The 12,132-nt window shown below is 56.9% G+C and overlaps 5 protein-coding genes across 5 annotated transcripts; 2 read left to right on the forward strand and 3 right to left on the reverse strand.

Moving 5' to 3' along the window:
* Positions 1-153: 153 nt before the first annotated feature.
* CGCA056_v000649 (Valine--tRNA ligase) lies at positions 154-3,641 on the reverse strand (the record flags this gene model as incomplete). Its single annotated transcript, XM_037315910.1, has 4 exons — positions 154-560; positions 610-3,015; positions 3,063-3,494; positions 3,611-3,641. 4 exons carry the CDS (start codon positions 3,639-3,641, stop codon positions 154-156), a joined length of 3,276 nt encoding a protein of 1,091 aa, XP_037185946.1.
* Positions 3,642-4,336: 695 nt separating this feature from the next.
* Positions 4,337-5,915, forward strand: CGCA056_v000650 (uncharacterized protein; the record flags this gene model as incomplete). The annotated part of the gene is made up of 3 exons (XM_037315911.1): positions 4,337-4,453; positions 4,514-5,420; positions 5,476-5,915. 3 exons carry the CDS (start codon positions 4,337-4,339, stop codon positions 5,913-5,915), a joined length of 1,464 nt encoding a protein of 487 aa, XP_037184957.1.
* Positions 5,916-6,264: 349 nt separating this feature from the next.
* CGCA056_v000651 (uncharacterized protein) lies at positions 6,265-7,357 on the forward strand (the record flags this gene model as incomplete). Its single annotated transcript, XM_037315912.1, has 2 exons — positions 6,265-6,389; positions 6,460-7,357. The coding sequence occupies 2 exons, from the start codon at positions 6,265-6,267 to the stop codon at positions 7,355-7,357; spliced, it is 1,023 nt and encodes a 340-aa protein (XP_037184958.1).
* A 372-nt stretch (positions 7,358-7,729) lies between these two features.
* On the reverse strand, positions 7,730-8,173 carry CGCA056_v000652 (uncharacterized protein; the record flags this gene model as incomplete). The annotated part of the gene is made up of 1 exon (XM_037315913.1): positions 7,730-8,173. The coding sequence occupies one exon, from the start codon at positions 8,171-8,173 to the stop codon at positions 7,730-7,732; it is 444 nt and encodes a 147-aa protein (XP_037184955.1).
* A 1,626-nt stretch (positions 8,174-9,799) lies between these two features.
* On the reverse strand, positions 9,800-11,333 carry ALY1-1 (THO complex subunit 4A; the record flags this gene model as incomplete). Its single annotated transcript, XM_037315914.1, has 8 exons — positions 9,800-10,314; positions 10,365-10,512; positions 10,566-10,632; positions 10,682-10,733; positions 10,786-10,817; positions 10,869-10,900; positions 11,105-11,224; positions 11,283-11,333. The coding sequence occupies 8 exons, from the start codon at positions 11,331-11,333 to the stop codon at positions 9,800-9,802; spliced, it is 1,017 nt and encodes a 338-aa protein (XP_037184956.1).
* Between the last annotated feature and the right edge of the window lie 799 nt (positions 11,334-12,132).

Here is a 12,132-nt window from a genome sequence, read left to right on the forward strand (position 1 = left end):
TACCATGTCTAACGTCTTTTTTTGTATTCTGGGTCTGTCTACCCATGGGTCAACAAGGTGCTAAAAACAACTAATGAAATCTTTTCATATGACGACCATGCCCCTTTTCTTTTCTTCTCATCTGCTCTCTTTACTTCATCATGCAACATACGCTTACTCAAGCTTGAGCTGCTCAAACTGCTTAATCGTACCCTCGAAACCCCTCGCCTCAGACTCGAGGTCGACAACCTTCTGCCTGTCGGCCTTCTGGACGGCCTCCGCGACCTTCTCCTGGTAGGCGGGGTCCTCAACCAGCTTGCGCTGCTTCTCGATGTTGGTGCGGGCCTTGTCGAGCTTCTTCTTGGCCTTCTCGATCTCGGCGTCGAGGTCGACGCGGCCCTTGACGTGGAGGTAGACCGAGGCGGAAGAAGCGACGGGGAAGGCGACGCAGCCGGCGGGGCGGGCAGCATCGGGGGCGACGATGTCGATGCCGGTGACGCCCTTGCCGCTGAGGGACTTGATGGAGGCAACCTGCTCCTCGATGGTGGAGGCAGAGGTGGCGTCGTGTGCCTGGATAATGACTGCGATTCGTTAGTGACTGACATACACATAGTATGTGAGAAAACCTACTTCTAGCCTCCTCCTTCTGGGCGTACTCGCTCATGAGCGATCTCGCGGCGCGAGAGCAACCCAGGACAAGCTCGTAAGCGGCCTCGGACTTGTGGTCATCGAGCTTGGCGTTGTAGACGGGGTAGCTGGCCAACATGATGGACCTGGTCTTGTCCTCGGGACGGCGGGGCAGGCGCTGCCACAGTTCTTCCGTGATGAAGGGAGTGAAGGGGTGGATCATGGTCAGCGCACCCTCAATAGCAGTGTAGAGGGTCTGGACAGCGCTGGCCTTCTCCTCCTCGGTACCATCCTGGATAATGGCCTTGCTGTTCTCGATGTAGACGTCGCACAGGTGGCTGAGGATGTACTGGTAAACGATGCCCGTGGCGTGCTGGAACTCGCGCTCGCCCAAAGCGGTGTTGATGTCCTTGGCGGCGGTGTTGAGCTTGTGAAGAATCCACTTCTCAGCAAGCGTCTTACCGGCGGCGGGCTCCTTGAGAGGGACGAAGTCCTCGGGCAGCTTGCCGAGGACGTACTTGGACGCCTGCCAGATCTTGTTGCAGAACTTTCTCCAGCCGTGCATGACCTTGACGTCAAAGTTGACATCGCCGCTTGTCGAGGTAAGCGCAGCCATGGTGAAGCGGAGGGCGTCGGCACCGTTGCGAGGCAGACCCTCGGGGAAAGCCGTCTTCTGGTACTTCTCGGCCTTCTGGACCTCGCTGGGGTGCAGGTTACCGGTGCGGAGCTTGGCGTGGAGGTCCGGCAGAGAGATACCGGAAATAGCATCCAAGGGGTCGATGACGTTGCCCAGGGACTTGCTCATCTTGCGACCCTCAGAGTCACGGACGAGACTGTGGCAGTACACCTCGGTGAAGGGAACCTGGCCAGTGAGCTTGATGCCAAGCATGACCATACGCGCGATCCAGAAGAACAGAATATCCCAACCAGTCTCAAGGACGGAAGTAGGGTACAGCTCAGCCAGATCGTTAGTCTTATTGGGCCAGCCCAGGGTAGAGAAGGGCCAGAGGCCAGAGGAGAACCAGGTGTCCAGGACATCTTCATCCTGCTCCAGGGTGAACTTCTTGCCGGGGAGGGCAGCCTTGGCCTTGGCCTCAGCCTCCTCGCGAGTCTTTCCAGCGAACCATTGCTTGCTGTCCAACGAGTCGGACTGTTCACCCTCAACCTTGGCCAGGTAGACGGGGCAGCGGTGTCCCCACCAGAGCTGACGGGAGATACACCAGTCGTTGATGTTGGCCATCCAAGCGTAGAAGCTGCGCTCGGAAGACTCGGGGCGAATCTTAATTCTGCCATCCTTGACAGCAGCAACAGCGTCATCAGCCATGCTGCGCATGCTCATGTACCACTGAGGCTTCAGCAGAGGCTCAATAACATCCTTGGAGCGCTCACAGAGGGGAATGGTCATGGCGTTGTCCTTCTTGTCAACGTAGAGGCCAAGGCTCTTGAGCTCATCCTGGATGGCGTAACGGACGTCAAATCTCTTTTGGCCCTGGTACTTGCCACCGTTCTCGTTGATGTTACCATCATCGGTGAGAATGTTGATGAACTCGAGACCGTGCTTCTGACCAAGGTTGAAATCGTTGGGGTCGTGGGCGGGGGTCAGCTTGACGGCTCCAGTACCGAACTCCCTGTCGACGTAAGTGTCGGCGACAATGGGCAGGAAGCGGCCCTCAATGATAGGGTGCTTGGCCCTCTTTCCAACCAGGTGCGTGTATCTGGGGTCCTCGGGGTGGACGGCGATACCAGAGTCACCCAGCATCGTCTCGATACGGGTGGTGGCGACCTCGAGGAACTCATCGGAGCCCTCAATGGGGTACTTGAAGTGGATAATGACACCGAACTCGATCTTCTTCTCGTAGCCGGGGACGTCGAGCAGTGTCCTGCCTGTCAGCTCCTTGTTGTTGACCTCGAGGTTTGACAGAGCAGTGGTCAGGCGGGAAGACCAGTTGACAAGTCTGTTGGCACGGTAGATGGTACCCTCCTCGAAGAGTCTGACGAAAGTCTCGGCGACAGCGGCGGACAGGTTCGCGTCCATGGTGAAAGCCTCACGGCTCCAATCGAAGCTTCCTCCCATCTTTCGGAGAGCAGCGTTGATCTTGTCGTGGTATTCGCCCTTCCAGGTCCAGACCTTGTCGACAAAGTCCTCACGGCCCAGGTCATGACGGGTCTTTCCTTCTCTCCTCCAGAGCATGTTCTCGACAACGCTTTGCGTCGAAATACCGGCGTGATCGCAACCGGGCAGCCAAAGCGTCGTCTTGCCCAACATGCGGTTCCATCGAATCATGATATCCTGGAGCGAATCACCAAGGGCGTGACCAAGATGCAGAGCACCAGTGACGTTCGGCGGGGGGTGGGCAACGACGAACTTGCCCGCAGGCTTGCACTTGCCATCGGCCGTGAACTCGGGCTCTGTCGCGGTCAGCTCAGAATTCCTCATCTGCCCATTTGCGTCTTACTGAAGAAGCCCTCCTTCTCCCACCATTCATACCAGGCGCTCTCGACAGCCTCGGGGTGATAAGCCTTGAAGTGAGGATCTTCAAGAGACTTGAGGCGCTTCTTCTCTCCCTTCGGGGTATCTTCAACGTATTCAGGGATAGCCTCCTCCTCTTTCTTCTCGGCCTTGGCCTTCTTTTCGGCCTTCTTTGAAGGAGCAGCAGTTGCGGCCTTCGCGGCCTGGGCAGCTTGCTTCTGCGCAAACTTGGCAGCCTTCTCGGCCTTCGCGCGCTCCTTCTTCAGCTCCTTCTCGGTCTTCACCTTCGGCTCCGCGCCGGCGGCGGCGCCGGCGTCCTGGCCAGCAGCATGGGTATCGGCGGTCGCGGCGACCTGAGCCTTCGTTTCGTTCGAGGCAGGGGGAGGAACCTCCTCCTTGAGGCCCTCAGTGGCCCCGACTAGAAGATACAAGAACACACAATCAGCTTCAAAGTCGAATCATACGGCTAACGAGATGCGCGGGGTGGGAAAAGGCATCGTGAGAATGTGGGGGTGTATGGAGGGGTAGGCGTACTGGGGTTTCCGCGTCCGCTGTCGGTAGCCATGGTGGCACGTGTCTGGTGAAAAGGTCGAAGACTTCGACAAGAACGGACAATTGGACGTGGACTGAGGATTGGAGGGCGCACGCGGAGTGCTCGCAGAAATATTGATCTGGACGTGGTGGATATTGTGGTGAAGAAGCCCGAGGGAGAGGGGCTTCAACTTATGTCCAAATACCAGGTGGGAAAAAATAAGAGCACAGAGGTTTCCCGATGAGGGGCAGGGAATTATGACTCGGCGGTCTGTTTGGCAGCACTTCCTCGAATTTGACTCACAGGATTGGACGTCTAGGTCTGCGCTGAGCGGCGTGGGAGGGAGGGGTCGTCCGCCATCATGCGCAAAATCGGATCCGGCGCACGCCTAAGGCCCTCCACTGTGGCTAGTTGCGCAGGGGTCTCTGCGTATCGATAAGCAACCTAGCCCGGTAGCGGGTCCCCTGGACTGGGAAAGGGTTCCCCAGATGCACCGTGGATGACTGGACAGCCACGGCGTCCAATTGAAGCATCATCAATTCAGTCATCGTCTTGAGGTTTGGGACTTTTGTTGTCTTACAATCCTACCTTCCTTTCTCAGGTCCTGATTATAAACACTCTTTTTGACTCAATTGCTTGATATCGCAATCTTGAAGACTGCCGTGTATGCAGGATACTGTGGTTTCTAGGTGAAAACCCGGACAACACCGAAGAAAAGTGGTGACGCGATGTACTCGCCGAGGGCCTTCTCACGGCTCAGTCACATCCGTCAACCCCCAGTTTCCAGAAGATGGTTCTCTGAGGTCTCTCGATTCTCCGTTCATGGCAACGCAAATAATTCAAAGGTACATTTCAAATATTGCCCAAAACTTGTCTATCTCTTGACTCTGACCTTAATGGCTTAGAGCAGCCTCATCACGACAATCAAAGGCGCTCAGCTGGATCATAGCAAGCAGAAAGATGCTCTCCTCATCCTTGCTTCTCGCCAGTTTGCGTCTTGGCTTCAGGATGAGAAATTCATGGGAAGTCTCATAGAGCCCTTCTCGGCATCAAATCAAGACACCAGCGGATTCCATACTCTTGCCGCGGCAGTGGATGGCCTTCAACCTCTTCAGACTCTCGGAGAGATCCCCCACGGGTTCTCCTTCTATCGTGGCAACCTCGAATCGCTTTTCCCCAACTTGTGGAAAGACTCTCAGTCAAAACCCTCGAGCAATACGAAGCTGCAGGCATCCCTCAACTTCCAGCTCAGCCCTCTCAATACGTTTTCTTCTTCCACGACATGTACGATGCCTCTGGCCAACACCATATTCCAGAACGGCAGGCAATCGACGCTTCTAGCAACCCGCTGGAGCAGATCTGGAAACACAATGGTCCAGGCCGAGGTCGCGGAGAAACAGACCCAAGACGTGTGTTTCCATCACGACCTCGCCAGTGCCGAGACTGCTATTGAGGCGCCATTGGTTCCCATAACAGCCCCTCGCAAGATTCTCAGCGGTCTAGGCAACATCATTCGGCAAATTGAGGTTAATGATCAACCTGCCCCGGCGTCAAAGGAGCTCGAAACTGCCGTTCAGACTCTTTTTGACAGAAGACTGAATGAAGGCCACGAGTTCCCTCCGGGTCCTGTTGGCGTTTGGGCCGTGGTTGTCCCGCCCTCCGCCAAGCAGTCCGAAGACGTGGAGCTTCTACGGGAGTGGGCAAGCAGGCTGAATGAGAACAGTACTGCGGAAGATGAGTGGAAGCACGCCTTGGACACGAAGGGTTTCATGCGGGGTCTGCTGAGTCACGGCACCAGAGTCTACAGAATCCGTAAGACCCCTTCTGAGATACTGACCTAGTCTTGACGTGCTAATAATCGTCGCAGTGAGTGGCGGAGGTGGATGGGGAAAGAAGCAAGGTCTCCTCTCCCTGGACCCTGAAACCAAGTATTCACCCTCTTCCGAGGAAGAGGACCTTGATAGCTTCATCCGCTCCTTCTCCAGCCAACACGACGGAAAAGCCCAAGAAGGCGTCGTGGCCCCGGGCTCATACGTCCAGTACTTCGTCTCTCCTCCCGCCACCGCCAAGCCGGCGCTGTCTCCCACTCAAAGCTCATTTGCAAACGTCGCCTTCGGAGCTTCAGAGAGCGCACTCGCGGAGGATACGGCCTCTACCGAAGGTCCGTCGGGGTGGGAAATCGTGCCCGGTCACTTTGGTGCCGTCAGCAGCCACGGACTTTTCATCGCCTCTCAAGGAAATACGCTGGCACATACTACCGAGACGAAGCTCGACGTGCCAGACACATGGGTCGGTTACCACAATTGAGGGTGGTACGGTAAATGCATGGGTTGTAGTCGAGCGCAAAGCTCGTGTATTATAATTTGTAACACCGCAAAACAGCATCACCGACATAGACAACACCATATAATTTTCGAAGCCAAATGTGCAATGTCGTCCAGTCTCTATGAAAATCGGGAATCGGGCACTCAGCATTAGTTCATCTGTTGTGTCCTGGCGCCTGGCTGTGCGCGGCAATAACGAGCCGGAAACTGACGCAATTCTGTAACTGCAGCTCAAGTGGCTGCATATGTACCGCAATCTTCAACCTCCACAACACCAACTCATCACATACATCAACTAATTTCACATAAACCCGCCGATATTAATCTCCCAAATGGCTACCAACGGCGTAACATCCTCAAAGATTGGAGTTATCTCCATTGGTGACATGGGCGTAGGCATAGCCAAGCTCCTCATCGCCAAAGGCTTCGAGGTCGCAACAAATGTCAAAGGGCGCAGGTAGGCAACTCACCTACTCACTCTCAACTCCCTCACATCCAGGTCATCTCAGTTCTAACCTTCTTCACAGCGAAGACACAATCCAGCGCGCCCGTGATGCAGGCGTAGAATTAATAGCCTCAGACTTCGACCTAGCATCTCAATGCGCCGCAGTCCTCTCCGTCGTGCCCCCGCGGGACGCCGAGACCACCGCCGACCGCATCATCGACGCACTCCAAGGAACCACCCGCCCCGTCCCGCTCTACTTCATAGACATGAACGCCGTCGCGCCCTCGACCTGCAAGTCCATGGCGGCGGCCTTCACCCGCTCCCGCGTCCCCGCAGTCTTCATCGACGCATGCATCATTGGCGCCCCGCCCCGCCTTCGCTCTGCCCCGAACGCGGGGACAAACGTCTCCTCCTCCTCGGCCCCGCCGACGGAAGATGGTGACGACTGGATCGTCCCCGGGATGCCCATGTCCGGGCCTGACACGCTCGTCGACTTCCCGGGCGGCGCAGAAGGCCTGGGTGCGAGGTTGAGCGCCGTGCTTGGCGGCAAGCACATCTCGCCCGAGATCGGCGCCGCGAGCGGGCTGAAGATGTGCTTCGCGTCTATGTCCAAGGGCTTCACCGCCATCGCAACGCAGTCGTTCACCACGGCCTCACGTCTCGGCGTTCTGGACAATCTGCGCGAGGAGCTATCCGCGCGGCTGCCGACGCATCTCCAATTTGCCGAGAAGGGCGTCACGACGATGCCACCCAAGGCTTACAGATGGGTGAGGGAGATGGAGGAGATTAGCAAGACCCATTCCGAGGAGGGCGGTTTCGGGCCCGAGATGTTTCTGGGAGCTGCGGGGGTTTACAAGGCAGTGGAGGATTCTCCACTGGGGGCTGAGAAGATTGGAAAGAGAAAGAGGGGCACAACGCTCGAGGATATTGCGGCCGCTGTGACGGAGGGATTCGAGACGAAGAAGAAGAAGACGGACTGAAGTGCAAGAACGGTGAGAATGGTAGATAGCATGATCCCTCGCTGGGTCTTGATACAGGCGCCTCTAGCAAGATAACACAGCAATTTCGCACATATGGTAGTCACGATCACAAGGACACAACTGTGGTTTGAAGACGTTCACTCTGCCTACTCATCCCTCGCCTCTACGTAATTCATATGCACATCCGCTCCATCTGCTGAACCTGAAAGTCCGTAACGCCCTGCACCGTCATCCAGATGAGACCGACCCGTTCTTATTTTCGTAGCCCCCTTTCCGTTTATTAATACAGCGTAACCCATTACGTGCGCCAAACCAGTATTCACACATGCCTTTGGAAATAAAATGCCGAATCCCATCGTCACACATCGCACATTACAATACAGAAAGCGTCAAATCTCCCATGATGGCAGCCTTGAGCTGAATCTCGATATCGAGGTTCATTTTCAGATCGACAATGAATCCCCGTTCACCGTCGTCGAGGATGTCGCGCGGATTCCTAGTCCGCACCGGCAGGGGTCTGTCGCCGTCATAGTCCGGCCCAAACTCCACGCCCGGGGGCACAAGAGTCCCCTCTTGAGACTGTTCGAGGATCGGTCCCCGAAGGGAAAGATCCATCTCCGTCCGTGTCCGGATCGGACGGCGTCGAATAGGGGGAACCCCCGACGACGAGGAGCTCGACGTCGTGTCGGTGTCAGACGCCGCGGAAGGCGCGTTGGGGTCGCCAAGGCGCGGGATCCTTCTGGGTGCAGACCGCCGTACCGGTATGGCCGGCCGGCGAGGCACCGGGTCTGTTAGTTGTTCATCCTCTGACGGCATCGGTGGCGCCAGCGTTGGTCTTGAATTTGAGGCAGTAGGACGTCTTGGTCTAGGCCTCGATTGCCTTGACGAGTTGGGTGGTGGGGTTGGTGGGAAACGGCCAAGTTCCTCAACGTCGCTTCCACGTTCACGTTCTGAGCCGTCTGACACCGACCTTACGTCTCCAGAGTCTGAGGGCGGAGGACGCGCAGAGGGTCTCCTACGCCTAGGCGGCTGAGAGCTGGATCTTTGTGTCCGTTGTGTAGAGTTATTGCGAGGTGGACGTCTGCTGTTGGTTGATGGCGAATGGCCCTCCGTGTGCTGGGCAGATTCCATCCCGTATAAGAGATGGTGACCTTCTCACGAGGCCGGTCGACCAGATGATGACGGAATACAGAAGTAGTTAAGGGGTATTGCAAGGCCTCCGGAAGAGGTCGGGATGGCTAGACAATGTCAAAGACAGCAGGCAGCGGTTGCGTATGTCGCGCGGATCTCAGAAAGTAAGATGTTAGAGCCTGGAGGGTTGAAACAAACCCTCGTGTCGTGCTCCTTCAGTTGGAATGTATGTTTGAGTGTCGATCGACGTGGTCGCGATTCAGTCGTAGAGAAGCAGCGGCAAAGCGTGAACAGCGGGAGAGGATGCGGTCGCCGCTGGGAGATATAAGCCAAAAAGCGTACCAGCGACAGTCATGCTGCTGCGTTGCAATTATCGTCGGTCCGTTTACAGTCGCAGGCGCGGTGAGAGTTAAAGCGTCGGTGTCCCCGTTTACCTTGGGTCTGTTGTTTGCGGTTCAACGGCGACTCTCCATCTTTGTTGCAACGATTTCCAAGGTTTGGAATGACGGCAGAGGGGGAAGAGGCAGGGAGGAGCGGCGTCGAGAAGGGCGGCAGGACTGCGGCCGGGGCAGTAAAAGGCAGCTGCCGTGAGTACGGCGCGTGCAGCAGGTGGTGCATGCACATTGACGTTGCAGGTTGGCCGTGCACTTTGGCGGGGGATGGGACCTGGGCAGACAATCCTGGGGCGATTTCCATTCCTTGGTTTTTGGAGAACGTTGCCAACGTTGCCAAGTTGCATGTCACATGCATGGAGGGTCCCCCGGTTGGAAGCTGCGCCGCTGGCTGCCTTCCATTTGGGAAACTTGATTTTTTGGGGGGACAGCCGCTTAGTCGTGGGCCTCCCCAGAAAGGCATGTCCCTTGTATCCGGCAGCCGCAACACGGGACGTTGCGGCTGCAATGGCCCTGCAAGTCCAAGGGATCAGGCCTGTTTGTTCTTGGCCATCCGCGAAGAGGCAACTTGGGGATCTGCAGACCTCAACAGGAACATTGGCACGACAATCTTGATCTTGGGATATTTCGAAAACCGGACCGTAGTCCGCCAAAGGGTCCAAACTTCCATGATTGGTGCCCTGACCTTGACCTGCGTTCCACGTCCCGGAAGTTGGTCTTTCGAAGAGGGGTTGCTAATTGTTGGTTTCTATAAGGGTCCAAGATGCTATTGGTGAACTCGAACAATGGCATTCTACACACCTGGCCGTCCACGTGTCTTGCTTCCTTCCCTCCCTTGTCTGAGGCATCTCGTGACTCCTTCGACACGTCCAACTTCTGCATGTCTGCATGAACTTTACACAGACAAGCGCAGAGGGAATCACTCAATCATGTCGATATCGTCCGTGGGGACAGCCGCAGCAGCAGCACCGGCAGCATTTGCGCCACCGTTTGCCTCAGGCGCAGTCTCGCCGGAGTTTCCTCCGCCAAAGTAGTCCGCCATCTCGGCGTCCAACTCTTCCTGTGTCTTCCGAGTCCGCCCGTTGCTTCTGCCACCTCCACCACCACCACCTCCTCCTCCACCACGACCGCCCTCCTGGTCTCGCTGGCCCTCTCTGCGGGCACCCGGCCTGCGTCCGCCACTTCCGCCACCCCCGCCACGTCGACGCGGCATGGGGCTGCGCGAGCGGGTTCCGGGAATGTATCTGTCGATGCCCTTGCTGGCAGCATCGTCCATGTCGTATTTCCGACCGGGCGACATCGATCTCGATCGGCCTCCGGGTGCGGAGATGCGCTCGGAAAGAGGGCGGCCCGGCATGACTGCAGAGTCGAAGGGATTGCGAGAAGAACGACCGCCGTGCCCACCAGACATGAACGACAACTTGATAGGTTGGCCTGCAGCGGGTCAGCGTCGGATAATCGCAGGAAAGCACCGTGCTGCGTACCATTGGCATTGGCACCGTCAAACTCCTTGATCGCCTCTTGAGCGTCCTCGCGACTTGACATTGTGACGAAGGCAATACCTTCAGACCGCCCAGCGCGGTCATACTTGAGATCCAGCTTCACAACGGGGCCAATTCTGTTAAAAAGTTCCTACGTCCCTCTTTAGCTTCATTATCCCGTCATTGCGTTGCACTCGTCCATACCTCGAGGTCCTCGGCAGTCAGCTCATAGTGTACGTTATCGACGCGCAGCTTCGCACTGCTGGAGTCTCTGATGCGATGCGTTAGTATCTTCCCACGATCGGACACCTAGAAGCTACCTTTGTTCCGGCGAGTCACGTCTTCTTCGGTTGTTCGGACCGCGGCGGGAATCTGTCGGGCTTTAGCAATTGGGTATGAGGCCGCTAAAGCTTGTCGACCATACCGTGTTCCTCGAAACGATCGTGGACCCATTCACTGTGGCGATGTTAGCATGCTGCCAGCACGTTCGATTCTCGTTGAGCTTACCTATCGAGGTTTCTGGGTTCATCACGGAACGACTGAATCGCAGGCGGCGATACCTGTTAGCTAGGCCCTTCCAATTGACAAGAAGTGGTCCCGATTTTCAACGAGGCGTCCAGCTTGGGCCGACTGGTGCGAGGATCGAAATCGACCGGGATGAGGAGGGAGGATCATTCAACCTGGCCGGTGAGCCTGATGGTCTACCGCGTGTGAACATCAGGGGTCGGAGTATCGTGTCGTACCTTTCTAACGCCATCACGAGGGTATTCCTGGCGTTCACGTTCGCGCCTTCGAGGAGGGCCACCCCGGCGGTTGTTGTTGTTGTTGTTGTTGTTGCTGTGGTTGCGAGGGCCGCCGCTCTTCTGTCGATGCATCGTCAGCTTGGGATGGGCATCGCGTGAGGAGCTGCAGAGACGGTACCTTTTCGCCGGCGAGGATCTCGTCGAGACTACGGTCTAACTTGTCCGCCATGGTGGAACTCTGAATGAATTGCTGCGGTCTAGAAAGGTTGGGAGACTGGGCGGTAGGCCGAATTAACTGTCGCGAATATTAAGCCTCGGCCATGCGGATGGAAGGTTTGCTGCAGGATGGATTGGACAACCGGCGCTCTTTGGATGCGACGACGGCAAGGCGACCTCCACTGCGCCAGGTGAGCTCGGACGGAGCAGCCGACAGCCACAGGATGGGGACCTGGCCGTCTCCGGGCGGTGTGAGTGGCTGTGGCTGGTGCACACCTTGAAGGCTTGAACCACTTGGTACAGCTCTCTCCACGGTTGGCGGGGCTCTCCTGATTGGACCAGAGGCAATGGACTCGACGGGACTCGGAACCCACGCCTCGAGCTAAGGAAATTCCAATCCACCCACCTCACGTCCTGAGAATAGCCTCTGACGGCGCGCCCCATGTTAGAAACTTAGTGGGACTCCACTGCAGGTCTCAGGGGTCAGACTGAGGTGCAGCCTCGAGATTCCACCCCTTCTGAGCCATCCGCATCCGCCTGCAGTTAGCCGTGGTCTTAGCACCTCTCAGCGTGGCCGTCGCACACTGGTCGCAAGTTTACAGCGTTGTCTCGCCCGTAACTCTCAGCGCCCTGCATGCTGAGGTGAGCCCTGACAGGCCCTGGCAGTCCCTGACAGGAGCATTTGGCTGCAGTGCCGGCCCGGAGTTTGTGTTAGTCCTCGAGGGGAGATGCCGCTAAGCCCCTTTTGTGAGCCCATTTGCAACTCTAGTGTAGAGCTGTCCTCCCCCATGCGCATCCCTTCGATCGACCTG

Source organism: Colletotrichum aenigma (genome assembly GCF_013390185.1).
Source record: "Colletotrichum aenigma strain Cg56 chromosome Unknown KSG_Cg56_contig01, whole genome shotgun sequence".
Taxonomy (NCBI): domain Eukaryota; kingdom Fungi; phylum Ascomycota; class Sordariomycetes; order Glomerellales; family Glomerellaceae; genus Colletotrichum; species Colletotrichum aenigma.